The sequence below is a fragment of the Poecilia reticulata genome, chromosome 2, assembly GCF_904066995.2.
Source record: "Poecilia reticulata chromosome 2, P_reticulata-male-v2, whole genome shotgun sequence".
Taxonomy (NCBI): Eukaryota; Metazoa; Chordata; class Actinopteri; order Cyprinodontiformes; family Poeciliidae; genus Poecilia; species Poecilia reticulata.
In genome coordinates, this window is record NC_088831.1 from 12,427,461 (window position 1) to 12,447,470 (window position 20,010).

The following is a 20,010-nucleotide window of genomic DNA, read 5'->3' on the forward strand; positions in this document are numbered from 1 at the left end:
TTATTTTTTTATCAGCACTTTAGCTAGTGCTGATGGTGTTTTCCTCTTTAATATATTAAACAGGTTTACTGTGGTTAGCATTATGAAAATGGTTTTTGTTTTTCATTATTATTCTAAAAAGTATCCAGGACACCGTGGCGTGAAGATCACAGTTAAAAAACACCAAAGATGATAAGTACCAAAGACACTTCAGACATGTGCAGTATGCAATTATTAAGCTCCAAACTCCACCAATACATTTTGTTTATTCATTTATTTGTTGTTTTTAAGACTATATTGTTGTGGGCTTAAATAGCATTATTAATGAAAAGATCTGAACGCTATAGATCTGTTGGTTTTACATACCAGCTGACATCGTGACGTATGTCACCATGTCACCGTGTATGTGACATATGTCACCGTGTATGTGACATATGTCACCATGTCACCGTGTATGTGACATATGTCACTGTGTATGTGACATATGTCACTGTGTATGTGACATATGTCACTGTGTATGTGACATATGTCACCATGTCACCGTGTATGTGACATATGTCACTGTGTATGTGACATATGTCACTGTGTATGTGACATATGTCACTGTGTATGTGACATATGTCACTGTGTATGTGACATATGTCACCATGTCACCGTGTATGTGACATATGTCACCATGTCACCGTGTATGTGACATATGTCACCATGTCACCGTGTATGTGACATATGTCACCATGTCACCGTGTATGTGACATATGTCACCATGTCACTGTGTATGTGACATATGTCACCATGTCACTGTGTATGTGACATATGTCACCATGTCACTGTGTATGTGACATATGTCACCATGTCACTGTGTATGTGACATATGTCACCATGTCACTGTGTATGTGACATATGTCACCATGTCACTGTGTTTATGACAGTGACATAAATCATGTTTATGACAGTGACATAAATCATGTGGTGTGAATTCAGGCAAAGTCGGTAATTTAATCAACACGTCAGGCGGGAGGAGATACGGGTCGGTTTCTAAGCTAGCTGTTTCAGGCTTCCGTAAATACCGCCGGTGTTATAGATTAACTGGTGTGTTACGCCCCCCCTTTGTGAGGAGGAGGGGAGTAACCCGACAAACACAAAAACCTGACAGAGTCCAGGTGAATGTTTTAAAACGGAAGGATTTATTGATAAAAATCCCAGAAGGCTTGTACAAACTGTGGGGGAGAAAGGGACGGTTAGGTGGTGCCAAATCAAAGAAAATAATAACACAAAACAGGGCCTAACTACAGTCTATGCTAAAGAAAAGAAATAGAAAACAAAAACCCTGCCTACCTAATCTAACAAAGGTTTCCACCAAAACTTTACATGGGTGGCACCCACCTACTTACCTAATGTTTCTAACAGAAAAACACCTACGTGATGACATGTTCAGGGTACCCCAAACTTACCTCGCCCTCCAACTCCCACCACAAACCTTCACACCAAGAGCAACAAGACATGCGTCAGGAAAAGTCAGTTGAAAAGAGAGATCTCCAGCTGGGATGCTTATATAAGGCCTCCCTGGATGCTGATTGGGCCTTGGTTGGCGAGGATCAATCAGGGGAGATTGTCACCAGCTTTCCCTACTACCTGTGAAGAGACAACCAAAAGAGGGGGGAGGGGAAAGAGAAACAAACAGCCTGACAGGCATGTAACACCCCCACCCTTATAAGTCCAAACAAAAATGTTTGGAATGCTCAAGATAAAAAAAACACAAGCTCAAAATGCACGTGACAAAGCATCTGCCAACACATTCTCTGACCCCATTTTATGGCAGATCTTGAGGTTGTACTCCTGAATGATCAAAGCCCACCGCATAAGTCTTTGATTCTGATTGTACATCCTGGAAAGAAAGACAAGTGGATTATGGTCTGTGAAGACAGTGATGGGTTCCACACTCAAGCCAAGGTAAGTTTCAAAATGCTGTAACGCCAAGAGTAGTGCAAGCGCTTCCTTCTCAATGGTAGAATATCTACTTTGATGAAGATTAAACTTCCTTGAGAAGTAGCTCACAGGATGCCATCTTTATCATCCTGCAGAAGGACAGCTCCTGCCCCAACAGCACTGGCATCTATGTCCAGCTTAAATGGCAATCTGAAATTTGGGGCGGAAAGAACAGGAGAACACAAGAGCAATCCTTTTAGCTGTTCAAAAGCATACTGACATTCATCAGACCAAGTAAAAGGTTTAGAAGGGCTGGTCAAAGTTGTTAAAGGAGCAGCTAAGGTGGAAAAGTTTTTGCAAAAGCGACGGTAGAATCCTGCCATCCCCAGGAATCGACGGAGCTCCCTTCTGCTTGAAGGAACCGGAAAGTCAGAAATGACTTTGACTTATGCATCCAGAGGACACACTTTTCCTCCGCCAACCTTTTGGCCAAGATAGAGAATGGTACCTTTACCAAACTCGCACTTTGAAAGTTTGAGTGTTAGTGAGGCAGTTGAAAGACGTTTGAAGACCTCAAGCAAAGCTGCCAGATGGTTAGGCCAGTCATTTGAGTATACAACTATGTCGTCTAGATATACTCGGCAGTTTGGCACATCTCCCAGTACTTTATTTACCAGCCTTTGAAACGTAGCCGGAGCATTACATAGCCCAAAAGGCATCACTGTGTACTGGAGAAAACAGTCTGGTGTGACAAAAGCCGAGACATCAGAGGCCTGTTTTGTTAGAGGTACTTGCCAATACCCTTTCAGCATGTCAAGTTTAGTGACAAATTTTGCTGGTTCAAGTTCATCAATACAGTCTTCAATGAGAGGCAAAGGGTGTGCATCAAGGACTGTTACAGCATTCACCTTACGAAAGTCTGTGCAGAACCTTGGACTTCCATCAGCTTTCATGTCTAATAGACATGGAGAACTCCATGGGCTGCAACTCTGAATGGCAAGGTACTCCACTTCCTTTTTCATAACCTCCCTCTTTGTGGGATTGACACGGTATGCTCTCTACTTTATAGGTGCAGGATTGGCAAGAATAATGTCATGAGACACCACATTAGTCTTGGTAGGAACATCCCCAAACAGACATTGGAAGTCTGATATGAGTTTTGTAATGTCCTCCACTTGGTCATCTGATAAATGTGACAGATAGTCAGGCAGGTTAGCTAGTATTTCACTATTACTAAGCCTTGCAACTTGTGGTGGATCTTTGCGCATCATCATATCCTCCTCAGCCAACTTTGAAACACATGTTACAGGGGAAATGGCTTCAACCTGACTCTGGGTTGGTTGGTCAATCCCCCTTGAATGATATAGTTTCATCATATTGACATGACAAAGCCTGGTCTTACGGCGGCGATCTGGGGTTTGAATAATGTAGTTCGTTTCACCAAGTTTCTTTTCTACCACATATGGTCCAGAGAACTTCGTTTCCAAAGAAGAGCCAGGGATGGGTAGCAAGATCAAAACCTTATCACCAGGGTGAAATTCACGAGTGACTGCTTTCCGGTCATAATGTTTAATTTTGATCCGCTTTGAAGCCAAGGCATTTTGCGCAAGAGCACAAGCTGCCTGAAGGCGCTCTCTCATCTTTGAAACATACTCTGGAATACTTTTTACAGAGTGAGATGAGCTTGTCTTTAAGGACATTTAAAGGTCCCCTAACCTCATGTCCAAACACAAGTCCAGCAGGACTACAACCTAAAGTGTCTTGCACCGTTCCACGCACGGCAAACAACAGAAATGGGATGCCTTCATCCCAGTCCCTCTCTGTATCCATACAGTATTTTCTCAGCATTGCTTTTAATGTCTGGTGAAACCTTTCAAGGGCGCCTTGGCTTTCAGGGTGGTAAGAGCTTGAAGTTACATGCTCCACACCCAGCTGTTTTAGTGCCTGGGCAAAGGTTCTAGACAAAGTTTGTGCCCTGGTCAGTTTGGACAACCTTGGGAAGACCAAATATTGAGAAAAACTTTACCAGAACTTTGGTAACCATGGGAGCTGTGATCCTCCACAGGGGCATGGCCTCAGGAAACCTGGTGGAAGCACACATCATTGTCGAGATGAATTGGTTTCCACTTCTTGACTTTGGCAAAGGCCCCACACAATCCACAATCACTCTTCCAAATGGTTCACCCATGACCGGAATTAGGCACAACGGAGCAGGAGGTGTAATCTGGTTTGGCTTGCCTGCAACTTGGCAAACATGGCAAGTACGACAATAAAGTGAAACATCAGACTTGAGACCTGGCCAAAAGAAGTGTTTGAGAACATTGTTATAAGTTTTATTTATACCCAAATGCCCCAACAGTGGATGATCATGTGCTAATGCTAGCACCTGCATGCGGTACCTCATTGGCACAACCACCTGATAAATAGTACTCGAGTCCTCCAAGTTTTCACCAGCCCAGCGTCGCAACAGAAGACCATCATCAAACACATATGCCACCTCCTTTCCCTGGGCTTCCTCCTGGGTAAGAACAGAAGAATGACATTTCAACAGAATCATGTCCTGTTTTTGAGCAGCAATGAATTCCTCTCTGGAAGCAGGTAACTTCATCATATCTGGACCTGGAAGAGGAGATACATTTTCAGACTTGAGTTCAGTCTCTGATCCAGCAGCTTGAGTCTGCTCTGCAGCAAGAAAAGAGTCAGACAAATCAAGACTGTATTTCTTTGACTGGGCCCGCATGACCACACAAGCAGGGAAAACGTTAAAGTCAAAGTCAAAGTCCACGCTTGTGTCAGGTCTGTCCAACACCTCAGGCACAGGTAATACCTTTCCACCAGCCAAGTCATTCCCCAGAATGAGATCAATCCCCCTTATGGGCAAGGCCGGAAGGACAGCAACCCTGCAAAAACCACTCAAGAGTCGAGTTAAGGTGGATATTATGCAGTGGTGCAGATACAAAAGTCATTCCAATACTTTGGACAATCACTTTGGACTGACAAGATGACATGATGGGTAAAGACAGAATACCCTTCCGAATGATTGTCTGGGAACCGCCTGTGTCCCTCAGTATTTTGACTTGTCGGCCATCCTTTGGATCCCCTGTCAAGGAAACAAGACCCTGGGTAACAAAGGGTATGAAACAGGGATCTAGTTCATCCTCATGTTTAGCAGTCCGATTGCTGGAGTGTGACACATTTTTAAGCAACCCAACACCTTTTGTCTGTGCTGCCAAAGCCTTGCTCTTTAATGAAAGGCAGTCAGCAATGACATGGCCTTTTTATGGCAGTAAAAGCACTCCCTTACCTCACGTGGAGAAAGTGGTGGTTGCTTAGCCTTAGCTTCTGACTGAGTGGGGTCAGGTTTTTGTTGACGAATGTTCAAAACTTTATCTGCACGAGGTACAGACACAAATACATTCTTGTGGGTCAACAAACTCAGTGACAAGAGCTGCTTTAGACAAAGAGGCCACCTTTTGTTCATTCAAGAAAACCACCAGTCTTTCAGGCAACACGTTCTTGAAGTCTTCCAACAGAATTAGTTGGCGAAGGGATTCAAAGTTACCTTTAACCTCACTTGCAGCACACCATTTATCAAAAAGTAGTCCCTTCTCACATGCAAACTCCACATAGGTCTGGCCACTAGACCTCTTTTGGTTCCGGAATTTTTGCCTGCAAGCTTCAGGTATAAGTTCATAAGCACGCAAGATTGACTTTTTCAGCACATCATATTTCATGCCGTCTTCTGTTGACAGTGATGAAACAACCTCCTGTGCTTTACCCATGAGCTTGCACTGCAATAGCACAGCCCACATCTCCTTTGGCCACTCTAGTGCCACAGCAATCCTCTCAAATGCATTGAAGTAAGAGTCCACTTCTGACTCCCTAAACACAGGCACCAAAGCAATATTCTTGCTGACATCAAACTTGTTTTTATCTGACACCACATGTGGAGAATCAGAGTTCACAGATGAACGAGGAGGTGAGTTGCCACATGAAAGCCTCAACTTCTACCTCAAGCCGTTTCAATTTAATCTCTTTTTCAGCTTCAATCTCCAACTTGCGCATTTCAAGTTTGAAATCAAACTCAGCTTTTCTTAACTCCCTCTCCTGTGCCTCCAACTGTAGGCGAGCCAGCCGAACCTTGAGTCTGACATTACCACTGGAGCCACTAAGCTCTGGTGACACCGGCTCGAACCGTGGTAAAGTCGCAGGGGGCACCTGTGGCTCTGCCAACCCCTTTGGGGGAGTTTCCATTACAGCAACTCCATCTTTCGAAGGAGGGAGTCCTAGATCAACAGAAGGAACAGCACAAACATCTACATCCATTTTACTTGAGTCTGCTAGGACTTTAATCTCAGTTTGTGAACAACAATGCTTTTAATTTCAGCTTTTGAAAAGTGTTTTTTCACTGAAATGTCAAAATGTTCAGCCAGACACAACAAGTCGTCCTTACGACACAGTTCCAGCTGTTCATGGCTAGGAGCCTGTACGAACTCCTCTAAGCTGAAGCTAATTTCTAAACAGACACAAGGATCTCTCAAATTATTGTGAATGTCTACAGCTCAGGGAAAATGGTGATCCCGGACGAGCCCCCACTTGTTACGCCCCCCACCCCCCCTTTTGTGAGGAGGAGGGGAGTAACCCAACAACCACAAAACCTTGACAGAGTCCAGGTGAATGTTTTAAAAAGGAGGGATTTATTGATAAAAATCCCAGAAGGCTTGTACAAACTGTGGGGGAGAAAGGGACAGTTAAGTGGTGCCAAATCAAAGAAAATAATAAAACAAAACAGGGCCTAACTACCGTCTATGTTAAAGAAAAGAAATAGAAAACAAAAACCCTGCCTACCTAATCTAACAAAAGTTTCCACCAAAACTTTACATGGGTGGCACCCACCTACTTACCTAATGTTTCTAACAGAAAAACACCTACGTGATGACATGTACAGGGTACCCCAAACTTACCTCGCCCTCTAACTCCCACCACAAACCTTCACACCAAGAGCAACAAGACATGCGTCAGGAAAAGTCAGTTGAAGAGAGAGACCTCCCCAGCTGGATGCTTATATAAGGCCTCCTTGGATGCTGATTGGGCCTTGGTTGACGAGGATCAATCAGGGGAGATTGACACCAGCTTTCCCTACTACCTGTGAAGAGACAACCAAAAGAGAGGGGAGGGGAAAGAGAAACAAACAGCCTGACAGGCATGTAACATGGTGGCTAAATTATCGCAGATGTTTCTAAAATGTAGGTGGCTGCGTCAATGCCTGTTGAAAAATGCTACCCGTGTGACAAAACCGTTTTCAAAATTTTACTATAAATCCCATTTGACGCATGTGTTTAATGTTGCATGTGAAAATTATGTTTCAAAACAAGTTTCTGCAGAGAAGCATTCAATGCGCTTCGAAAATACCGCATTTGAGCATAACCGGATCAACACAATCCCATTCACATTCAGGTTCACCAGAATAAATTAATTCCAACTCATGAATAGTCACAATGTAAACCGGATAGATTTGTAAATGTAATGTAAAGTGGATAGATTTTCTGACCAGCACTGACCAGAAAAGCATTGGAATTGACTCTCAAGTACCTGTAATGTTTGTTGCTTGTTAACACTTCTAGCGTAGTGTGTGTTTTTGGCTCAGGTCCTACAATGCGACCAAACTGTTTCTGAACTTTTTTAAGCGGCACTACCCTCAGTAAGTGTCGCTAAACAGTGAAGTTTGTGTCATATTTAATCAAATTTAAATCACATATCTGATGGTGTTGCTTGTGGTGTTTACGTGTCCAAATAGAGAGGAATATCAAGTAGTATCAATAAGTTGTACTGCAATAAAATCTCACCTTAATGATATAAAGTTAACAGCCAATGTTGTAGTTGGTGGTGATATCCAAATTGACAAGCCAAAATTATAATAATAAACGTTCCTAAATTACTGTCAGATACCACAAACAGATTATGAGCCATATCTACAGTATTTATCTGCGTGTTTTCTACTGGGAAACAGTTTGCAGGCTGTTGACGACGGGAAATGAACTTAAAAACAGAACAAGCTGCATTAAGATTAACTAGTGACAGCCAAACAGGGTCCTCAACGCAGATATTTGCAAAAAATTAGGTGGCTGTATCGTTTTTTGATCAAAACCCCACAAATGTAAATAAACCCAGATAGCACACGATGTTAAATCAACGTTGAAAAATAGTTAGAATCGCTGATTTTTGGTTGAAGTCGACAAATGACGGTGGATCAACCAACAAACAACCATCCAATCAAACCCATCTACCCCTCAATCTCCTCCCCCTTTCCTCACTCCTCCCCTCCTCCTTGGGCACCTAAAATTAAAACAATTTTAATTTTATGTGAGGGTTTTAAATTTTCACAATTTATTTTGTTAAAGATTTTTTTGGCTTTAGTGGCCTTTATTTGATAGTTAATTGACAAGAAAGGGGGAAGACATGCAGCAAGGGTTGCCAAGGCCGGGAATCGAGCCTGCGACAAGGTCTGGGGCAGGGTTGGGCAACTGCAGGTCTCGAGGGCCGGTCTCCTGCAACTTTTAGATGTGTCTCTACTTCAACACACCTGAGTCAAATAATAAGGTCATTATCAGGACTCTGGAGAATCTGCCTGAACAGCGGAGGTGATTCATCTATTGGATCCAGGTGTGTTCTACCAGGGAGACAGCTCTGGGTCAGAACATTTTTTTACTAAGTGGGGGTTAATCATGTTTCAAATAACGCACTACATGTTGAGAACAGTGGGTTGTGATTCCTTTATGTACATTTTCTTACTTGTCTGTAAATATTATTACTGACTGTACATAATGTGTTGACACGAAAACATCTACAAGTCTCTACTAGGAGTTGTACAGTCCCGACTCCCCCTTTTTACACTAGTGGTCAATATTACTTTGATCTTAAATGTGTTTATTGAAAAATAAGGGCATTGTTTTGTGCCCATAGTAATCCTGGTTATTTTTGGGCAAAACAGATATTTTTAATAATTGAGGTCATGTCTCATTTTGTATTATTTTCATCTTGCCCACCGCTCCGGCCTAAGTATGAAATCCTGTGAGATTTTGTGAGATTTTAGTTCTTAAAATAGGGCGGGGCCTATTGTCTGGTCTGGGAGAGCACGTGGTGGACAAGGAAGTGTAAGGCTGGCTGCTCCAGGTAGGCTTTAAATTGTTGTGATAGTAATCACTTGTTTTTAAGACCGGCGGCTTATTAGTGAGGAGTCTCGTGTTAGGAGGAGGTTCTGGAGGACGGACGGAAGCAACAAACTAACAAGCAAACAAACAAACGAAGACGGTAGGAGCGATTTGGCGGATTGCATAAACTGTGCATTGACTGTAGCAGCATGGCTTCTACTTCAGGAGGGAATAGTGGTAATGAAATGGAATGGGTGATATCAAGGTCAGCAAGAATGAAAAGAGCACTTAGGAAGAGACAAGAAAGGGAAAGAAGTTGGTCGGAAGAAAGTGAAGCCAGAGAAGAAACCAACAAAAAGACAAAAACTAACGACAGCGCGAGTACAAGAGAAAAGAATAACTGGAATAGAGAAGTGGAATTTAAGGTAATAGTGGAATTTAAGCAAGAAGGAGGATTTATCCACCCAATAAAGCTGACTAGAGCAATAGAGAAAGAGATAGGAAAAATTAAAACGGCTAGAATCATGAGTAACAAAAGAGTGCTAATCTATGCTAGCAGTGAAACTCAACAACAAAAGATAATCAGAATGGAAAACTTGATGGGGGAGAGAATCAAAGCACATATTCCAGGGTCCTTAGCAAGGCTGAGGGGAGTTATATCAGGAGTCCCAACAGAAATATCAATGGAGGAGTTGAAAAAAGAAATTAAAGGAGGAAAGTTAACAGATGCCACCAGGATTAAAAGTAAAAGAGATGGAGAACTTAAAGATACAATGGCAGTAATTCTGCAATTTGAAAATATCATGCCAGAAAATATTCAACTAGGATATTTGAATTACAGAGTCAGAGAATACATCCCAAAACCCCTCAGATGCTTCGCTTGCCAAAGAATGGGACACATCGCAAAAGATTGTAAAGGAAAACCCAGGTGTGCAAGATGCGGAGGGCCACATGAATATGGAAAATGTGAAAAAGAAGCTAAAGTCAAATGCTGTAACTGTGGAGGAGAACATAGTGCAGCATATGGTGGATGCAAAATACAAAAGGAAGCTAAAGAAGCTCAAAGAATTAAAATAACAGAAAGAGTCTCATACGCCGAAGCCTTAAAAAGAGTTAGGAAAGATGACTCAAGAGAAATTAGATCAGGAGAAACGGGTCAAAGAAACACAATTTGGAGTTCAAATCAAGGGCAGAATGAGCAAAGACAAAGCTCAGCTCCAACAACAATCATTCAAAAAACATGCTCACACAAATGTAAAGTGGATGAAAATTCAATGGTGGTGAAAAAAGAAAACTTTATCGCATTTATGTGCCACATTATTAATGTTACAGTTCAAATGAAGAAGAAAAGTGATAAAATAAAAGCAATTGTAACAGCGGCAGGAAGATTTCTAGATATGAAAGAAATCCAAGCAGATCAGATTCACACCATCTTAAGTGCCACAGAAACGACAGAGAATACTCAGGAATAGACTCTCATAATAAGTATTCATATTCTTCAATGGAATGCTAGAAGTTTAATTACCAATGGACAAGAACTTAAAAAATTTATTTATGATTTAGAAATAATTCCAGACATAATATGTATACAAGAAACATGGCTGAAACCTAACCTAGAATTTAAAATCCCAGGATATAATGTAGAAAGACAGGACAGAAGTAAAGGTAGTGGAGGTGGATGTGCCACCCTAATTAAGGATGGAATAGCTTATAAGAGAAACATAATAAATAAAGATTTAGAATGTGTTAATATAGAATTATTTAAACTAAGAAAGTATGGAAATATTACATGTATAAATTATTACAACCCTTGTAAAAGTCTTGATAGGGAAATATTTACAGAAGTTGCAGGAAATATAAATAAAAGAGAACTATGGTGTGGTGATTTTAACGCACACAATAGGCTATGGGGTAGCAAGAAAACAAATCATAATGGTACCATAGTTGAAGAAATGATGGATGAAAGGTCATTAGTCTGTCTAAATAATGGAAAAGATACAAGAATAAATATATACAAAAATACAATGTCATGTCTAGATATTACATTAATAACTAACTGTCTTGTTAGTGCATGTGAATGGGATATTCACAGAGAGACTACACTAGGCAGTGATCACTTCCCAGTAAGTACAATAATTAATGACAGTATAAATAGGCAACAAGAATTCATAATAACAAGATGGTGCTTTAAAAAAGCTAACTGGAAAAAATTCAAAAATAATTGTGAAAAAACCAGCCACATGATTTCATTAAATAATAACATTGAGGAATGTACAAAACAGATAACAGAACACATCTTAAATGCTGCAAATTATAGCATACCAAAAATCAAAGTCAAAGGTAAGAAAAAAGTAGTTCCCTGGTGGAATGATGAGTGCAGTACAGCAATTAAAGAACGTAACAAAGCATTTAAAATATTACAGAAAAATTTAACAACCGAAAACCTAACTGAATATAAAAAGAAAAGAGCAATAGCTCGGAGAATTATTAAAGGGGCTAAAAAGAAAACATGGAGAGAATACTGTTCCTCAATAGGTTCAGAAATAAAATTACAGAATGTTTGGTCAATGTTTAGGAAAATGACGGGGAAAAGAAATGAAGTTAAAATACCAGCATTAGTACGAGGACAGGATATATTAGTTTTAAATAAAGATAAAGCAGAACTACTAGGGGAGACTTTTGCTGCAGTACACAGTGGAGAACATCTTACAGACATTCATAGACAGCAGAAAATACAAAAATTAGGAAATTATAAAAATATATTAGAAAAATGTCAGAAATGCATGTCATCACTAGACATGAATATAACCATGAAGGAAATGAAAACGGTACTGAAAGGGACAGGAAACTCAGCTCCAGGGGAGGATCAATTATGTTATGTTATGTTTCAACAGATACCAGAAGTAACATTGAAATTAATATTACAACTATTTAATAGAATATGGAATGAAGGTCTAATACCAAATAGCTGGAAAAGGGCAATAATACTTCCATTTAATAAACCAGGGAAAAATCCTACTAGTCCAAATAACTATAGACCAATAGCTTTAACCTCGCATTTAAGTAAATGGATGGAGAAAATAATAGTTAATAGATTAGGATATTTTGTTGAACATAAGAAACTAATAAATGGATACCAGTGTGGCTTTAGAACAGGAAGATCAACAATGGATGCCCTAGCCAGAGTATGTAATGACATAGAGAAAGCTCTGAAAATGAAGGAAGTAATGATTATAGTATTCTTTGATATAGAAAAAGCATATGACTCACTGTGGAAAGAAGGATTACTTATAAAAATCAAACAGATGGGAATTGGTGGAAAGATGTTCAATTGGGTAGCAGATTTTCTGAGGGATAGGAAAATAAAAGTTAAGATTGGGAATGATTACTCAAAAGAGTTTAATGTGGAGAATGGGATTCCGCAAGGAAGTGCAATCAGCCCAATATTATTTAATATAATGATTAATGATATCTTTTCTGACACTGATAAATGTATAAATTCTGCATTATACGCAGATGATGGAGCCATATGGATGAGGGGAAAAAATGTAAAGTACGTAGTAGAAAAAATTAAAAAGCAATTAAGAAAGTGGAAAAATGGTCATATGAATGGGGTTTTAAATTATCAGCAAGTAAGTCCTGCTTTATGGTTATTACAAATAAAAGAAATATAGATGCAGGAACACTAACATTATACGGACAACCTATAGAAAGAGTTAAAGACTTTAAATATTTAGGATTATGGATAGATAAGTCCTATACATGGAAAACACATATAGAAAAGTTAGAAACTAAATGTAAGAAGGTCATAAATTTACTTAAGGCTGTGGCTGGAAATAACTGGGGTGCAGACAGAGAGTCATTATTAAACATATATAGGGCTCTTATGAGATCAATAATTGATTATGGCAGTTTCATATATAGAGCAGCAGCTAAAACAACACTGCAAAAGATAGACTTCAAAGTAGGGCTTTACGTATATGTACAGGAGCGGTTAAAACGACACCTATTAATGCTCTTCTAATAGAAACTGGAGAGACCCCGCTGGAAATGAGAAGAATAAAATTAGCCTTAGTATATTGGATGAAAATTAAAAGTAATGGAGATGAGAACATAACATCAAATATAATAAAAAACTGTTGGGAATATGCAAAGTTCCAGAGTAATGGATTCGGATGGATGATAAGTAAACTGACCAAAAAATACGGATTAGAGGATAAGGAAATAGCTCAAATTAATCCAATTAGTGTTATTCCTCCATGGATATTTCCTGAGACTAATGTAGACATGACAATTCTTAAAATGAAAAGAGACTGGAAGTTAAATGAAATAGGTGTAAAGACTAATGTATATTTAAGGGAAACATATTATAACTACCTCAAAATTTACTCAGATGGTTCTAAAAATTCCAAAGGATGTGTGGGAATAGGAATAAATATACCTGAGTTTGAAATTAACATCTCCAAAAGAATATCAGACCACCTGTCTGTTTTCACAGCAGAAATGATGGAAGTTATACTAAGCTTGCAATGGATAGAGGAGGTTCGCCCAGACAGGGTGGTGATATGTTCAGATTCTAAAGCAGTATTAGAAAGCATCCAGGGAGAAGGAAATAATAGAAAAGATTTAGTATTAGAAACAATACATAGTTTATTTAGATTATATAGAGGTGGTACCGATGTCCGGTTTTGCTGGGTACCAGCTCATGAAGGGGTTAAAGGAAATGAAAAAGCAGACAAATTAGCAAAAAGGGCCTTAGAAATGGCAATAACAATTAGAATTCCTTTTGGGAAAGGGGAAGGGAAATCATGCATCAAAAATAAAGAAATAGAAGAATGGCAAAAAAGATGGAATGAAGGAAAAAAAGGGAGAAGATTGTATAAAGTCCAAAAGTCAGTACTAATTACAAATATTAACGAGAGAAACAGAAGGGAAGAAATAATCATGACCAGATTAAGAGTAGGTCATACCTATTTAAATGACACCTTATATTTAATAGGGAAGAAAAATAATGATAAATGTGAAGGATGTGGTGAGAAAGAAAATGTAGAACACGTATTAATGAACTGTAGAATATATGAATCCGAAAGGGAACATTTGAAAAGAACAGTCAGAAGGACAGGGCAAGAATGGAGTCTCAAAGGAATATTAGGAAATGAAGGAAACATAAAAGATATTTATAGACTAAGGAAAGCACTGTTTACGTTTCTTAAAAATACAAGATTAATAAATAGAATTTAAAAGATGTAGAGAAATGCTGCTACACACTCATGTACAGTAGGTGGCGGTATGCACCTTAAAGTTGCTTGCAATCCGCCATAATAGAAAAGAAGAAGAACACTTGTTTTTAATTTTTTTTATTATGATGTGCTTAGATGTGCCTCTGTTCTAGAACAGCTGAGTTAGATGATTGCATGACCGTCTGCAGCCATCAAGAAGTGCAGAAGGTTGCTAATCATCCACAGATTCCATCCAGGTGAGGCAGAAGGGAAACACTTAAAACATGTAAGGCAGGTGAAACACTGAACTAAACCTGCTAATGACTGATGTTTCTTGGATTGGTAACTGGTTAAACTGAACTGGTCTATTATTACTGGTGTGGGATCTTTATCAGCACGTGGACATTTTGTAATGAATTTAATAATACTATTTGGAAATATTTGTAGTTGATTGAAGATTAAACCAGCTATTTGATGGAAGTTTATTCTGTATAAATTATAAATTTTCCAATTGTAGTATAAATCACCTTTTGCTCTATTTATCTGTCTCTGGTATGTTAAACCCTGATCCTCCCTGAATTTTATCTTTAGGTTTTCTGATAACCAGCCTTTATTTTGAATATTGATTCCCTCATTTTAACATGAGTGCAGCATCATAAATCCTACACTAGACTGCAGCTTCATAGGTAAATGTAGTTGTATACATAAACATTAAGATGAATATTAATGAACAATTAAGATATTAGCTGAGTGTACATGGGGAACTATATGGTTTGTATTTGTTCTCAGACCTGTAACCAGTTCACTGTTTAATATTTCAATGACTTTCAGAACTTTTCAAATGTTTATCATATTTCTAACCAGCACCTTCCTCACTTTTATTTTTGTGTTTTTCAGCCGTTGCTCTGCAGTTTGACCAAAAGCTGACTCTTGAGGACTGCAGTAAAACTGTCAAGAAGTGGCTTCATTACACGCCAGAATGAGAGGAAGACATCGCAAGGAATCAAAGTGATGCCAACCAGAGTCAAACTCTGGTTACCACAACTTGTACCGTTTCCCTGGTTCATACAGTACAAAGCTTAACCTCATGGACTCTGTTCTTCTGTGGACAATAGACTGTTATTCTGACAGTCAAAAAGGAGTCAAATATGTTTAAAGATGTTGTCATTTTTAAACTTTTGTTCACAGTTTACCCATAATCTGCCAGTTTAGCACCAGTGAAGAAGCTTTTAGTGGTATGTTAGGTAGACCTATCAGACCTAAAAATGTACATAAATCCTTAGCTTTCGTTCAATATGAAATCAACCCAAATCTGCATGTAGATCCACATTGAGATGAAGGTTGAATCAACATTGACTCGTAACTGATTCAATGTAAAATCAACAGAAATGTGTGCAGATCCTCATTCAGAGGTTGAATCAATGTTGATTCCTAACTGATTCAATGTAGAATAAACACAAATATGCATGCAGATCCACGTTCAGATGAAGGTTGAATCAACATTGACTTGTAACTGATTCAATATAAAATCAACACAAATATGCATGTAAATTGACATACAGATGATGGTTGAATCAACATTGATATGTCAGTTATGGTTGAAACCATAACGTTGATTCAACATACAAGTCACCGACCACTTTCAATGTTGTTTCAATGTCAGCGTTCAACGTTGATTCAATGTTTCTGGCTGACATTCAGTGTTTCAATCATTCTGTGCTATCTGGGAACGGATTAGAAAATGTCTATGAACTTTTCAAAACAATAATTCTTTGTATGTGAAGAAATATTTAAGATTGTATTAAAAGGTCACCAAAATATACCACACTTCAAGAGGAGACTGTGCTAAACTGTTAGAATTTGTACTATCGCCCAGCATTGTAAGAGTAATGACAATTATTTTACATCTTCTTGGTCTTATATTGACTGACATGCTCTGCAAACACGTCAATAAATGTAAACAGTTCTGATATCACGAAATCTAATTCTTTGCTCACTTAATGGAAGCCACATTATTTCATTTGCACCTTAAATTGGCTGCAGAAGCAAAGCTGTGCAATTTAGTAATTTTACAATATCCTTACAGTTAAAAGTTTGCCTGGCAAACCTGTTAAACAATATTACCACCAAAATGTTGGCAGCAAGTGAATATAATTTTTTTAGACAATAAAATAAAATAATAGTGTAGCGACCGCTACACTATTTACGAATGGCCAGCGGCAGCTGAGTTAGGTAAGTGCTGTTTTATCCACTAAACTATATCAGCTGACTGAACTCCAACGTTCCCACCTGTCATTGATTCTCATCTAACAGACACCCCGCGCTTTAAGAAGCAAACCTTGATTAACTGGTGACACTTTCAGAATCTTAGTTTGAGTGAAGATTTTAACCCATTTTTGATGTAAAAGATTATAAGACAATTGTTTTTTCAGCTATGCCTCATATGGTTGAGTATTAGAGTCACTTGATGAGAGGAAAAAAGATGTTTAGTTAAATTACAAGAAAAAATATCAATAATAATGAAGAAATGACACTGCCACATAGATCGGCGGTAGCCATGTCTTCTGTAAGTGAACTAGCACATTACAAAAACAGTGTTTAAAAAGATTTCGCCATAGTTTCTGTGGATATCTATTTGAAATATACAATATGAGGGAGATGTAAAAAACAACATAGCAAGTTGATCTTTTTAAACATTTTATTTTTAATCGCATGGCTCTTCAACATTTATGTCGGCTTTCGAGGAATAATCTTAGCTTTGAGATCTGTTCATGCCATCTCGAGATATATTTTGATCTTCCTTTGACAAGTTTCAACCTCTGAAGCAACACATAAGTCTGGACAACATAATTTATATGTTTTGGTGATTTTGCAGATTAATGTAAAAAAAAGGCAACATACCATGTTAGATCAATAAAAGTCTTTCTAATTAATTTCTAATTAATTAATAATAATTAGTTATTCCCGAGATGATAATGGGTGTCTTAAGGAATCTGATAGTAGTTAGTAGTAGTTTTTTAAGCTCATCGCATTGTTTATTTCCTGGTTCGGTAAAGGGGTCCTAAAAAACCACGCCCGCAGAAACGTCTTTCCCAGCTGCCACCACCAGTTAATTTAGCCAATAGTTAATCTGTAACACCGTCTATGATCCCCAACCAGGTGTGTTACGTTCACAGACAAATTAACTTGATTCCAGCAAGTAGAAACTATGAATAAACTGAGAAAGACAATTTTGGAAAATCAACTTTAGCCACTCAGTTCAATACTTCCGATCTACATCATGGTGTTTTGAATGATTAAGTGTCGTAGTTGCAAAGGGTCAATACTAGGGTATCCCCTTTGTCATGAATGCTGTTTTAACCTAACAATGTATTATTATCTGGAAGCAATCTGGCTAATGACTGATGGCTTTTTGTGCTGACGTCTAAATGTCAAATAAATGCAAATCAGTCTGAAAAATAACAATAATAATGCATGTGTGTTGATAACTAAAGTGAATAAAACAAGTAAAGTCTTAATGATTTTGTTGGCTGATTTTATGCTCCATGTGTCAGTACAAAGTTTGATTCATCGGTTAGGATTTTCCATTCTTAACAATAACTATAGGGAGAAAAAGATCCGTCATAGCACCCTCAGTAAAATGCTTAGCATCCCATTAGCACCTGTAGAAAAAAATTTCTGGAGCTGCCACTGCATATCAACCTGATATGCAGTGGCATGTTCTCCTACTCTGAGGAACATGCTAAATGCCACAAGGTGGCACCAAGAACTGGAGATCGGCTCTGGAAGAAGGGATCTTAACAGGAAATGTTTCATCTGCATGAACCAGTTTATTGTGAGGTTATGAATTTGTTCAGTTTTTATGTGTGAAATTAACCTGAAGGCAGTTCTAGTTCAGAGTGAGGGGTCATGACCCCCACCAGGAAATCCAGATCTGTTCTGTGGAGGAGACGTGCAAAGAGGAACCAAAACTGGAAAAACTACTGAGAATTCAATAAGTTTTCTAAAAGTCACATCATGAGGTGTTCGTCATTTTGAGTGCAGTTTGAAGAAAACAGATTTATTTATCATCTAGAGTTTAATCCAAGACAGTAGAGGCTGTAAAAGCAGCTTTATTGAACTGTGTGTCTCACCTTTAACAGGAGACAAAGAGGACAAACCCAGCTGGTTGGACAGAGTCGGATCGATGTGACAAAGATGTTTGATCATCATTTCACAGGCTCTCTGTCCTTTCATCCTCACAGCATCGATGGTCTCCCGGGCCTTGTTTGTGGTCACTGGGTTCCCTTCAAATATCGCCCGTTTCTCCGAAAGATTAAAGACACCATCTGTTTCCAGGTCGTCGAGGAGCTGAATCAGGTTTTCCTCAGAAACTCTCTTCACAAACTCAGAGCGAACCTTTAAAAGTTTTTCCTCTGCAGGAAGAAATCAGAGACAGAAACAGGATTTAATCAAACTGATATTTGAGAGAAAAATGTGACTGTAAATGTGACATTTATCTTTTCCTGTGTTTATCGCCACCACGGGGCATATTTCATTTGAGTTCTGAGTACAGTATGTCTGAAGGGGATGGTGTTATTTAAGGCTCAGAGTGATTCTGTTGAGGTGTTGCTAATGGTAAGAGGCTTTCTACTTTGCTTGGTGTGGATTTATGTGGTTCTAAATAGCAAAGGCAAGACAATGGATATAGGACTGAAAATAAATGACTATGATTATAAGTCAAATTAAAGATCAGCATAACGAATCTTCATTGAGCGCACGTAAAACCATCTCCTACCAGGAACCTCAGCAATCAGTAAGAAAATATAGGATTTTAGCCGCTATAGTCATGAAGATCAACTATTCATGTTGCTCCTTCCAGAGATTCAGAGTCTGGTGATCAGCTCCTCAGGTCTAAACCTGTTGTTGTGTTTCTGCCTCATATCTGAGTGACGACCACTGATTCTGTCTACATGAGACCAAATGAAGCTTCTGGTTCATCACTTTCTATCCTCACTGCAGGAACAACAATAAAAGAAACACCTTCTAAATATGGAGCTGCACTATTTTAGAAAACAAGAAATTATGATATTATTGGTGAATATTGTGATGAATTTCATCATTTTCATCTTTCTTTGCCATCATCAAGTTTTTAATCTCCATCTCTAAGCTTTAGCATCTCTGTCACCAAATGTTGGAATAAAAGACACAGCAAGTCTTTCTATCTGAGATAATAAATTATTAATAAATGATGTGATTACTGGATAAATTAATTAGTGTATATAGTAAATATTCCTGAAGTATCAGAGCTGCTGGTCTGTTCTTCACTTTAGTTCCTTTTAGTTTCCATCTGAGTTCAGTTTTTATCTTCGGGTTTCACAGAAACTCACAATGTTTCCACCACAGCTTCACTGAACAGGAAACATGAAAACAATAAACACACTGAGGCTGAGCTTCATCACATGGCAACAACACAGGCTGTGATTGGTCAGTTTGTTCCTTTAAGTTTCTTCATTTCTGCTTCTGATCACTTACCAAAATCCACTTCCTGCTGCTGCGCCATCTTTTATCTGGAAAACATGAAGATTCATTATGTTTCAGACTTTATTTCATAATTTATTTTGGTCTTTTTGGAAGATGGAACTGAATCTAAAAATTACTGGATTAGAGGTGGAAAATATTCATTTAAATCTCTTGATAATCATCAACACACCACCAAAAAAACATTTATTTAGGTCTTAAAACTAAAAGATGTT

General features: G+C 38.6%; 1 protein-coding gene and 1 long non-coding RNA gene across 3 annotated transcripts in view; one reads left to right on the forward strand and one right to left on the reverse strand.

Annotated features, from left to right (window-relative positions):
• Nucleotides 1-19,817, reverse strand: part of LOC108166986 (NLR family CARD domain-containing protein 3-like) — a 33,870-nt gene extending 14,053 nt beyond the window's left edge. Inside the window, exons 1-2 of the mRNA XM_081614072.1 lie at nucleotides 19,790-19,817; nucleotides 18,409-18,690 (exon numbers count right to left, since the gene is read on the reverse strand). Of these exons, the coding sequence (XP_081470198.1) occupies nucleotides 18,409-18,690; nucleotides 19,790-19,817 (310 nt within the window). The remainder of the gene's footprint in view (nucleotides 1-18,408; nucleotides 18,691-19,789) is intronic.
• Nucleotides 9,086-15,415, forward strand: LOC145547856 (uncharacterized). Of its 2 annotated transcripts, none has more exons than XR_014084109.1 (3): nucleotides 9,086-9,216; nucleotides 14,449-14,532; nucleotides 15,173-15,415. It is a non-coding gene; the product is annotated as an uncharacterized LOC145547856 (long non-coding RNA). The 2 variants fall into 2 exon arrangements; XR_014084110.1 differs by having other exon boundaries at nucleotides 14,454-14,532.
• Nucleotides 19,818-20,010: the final 193 nt, after the last annotated feature.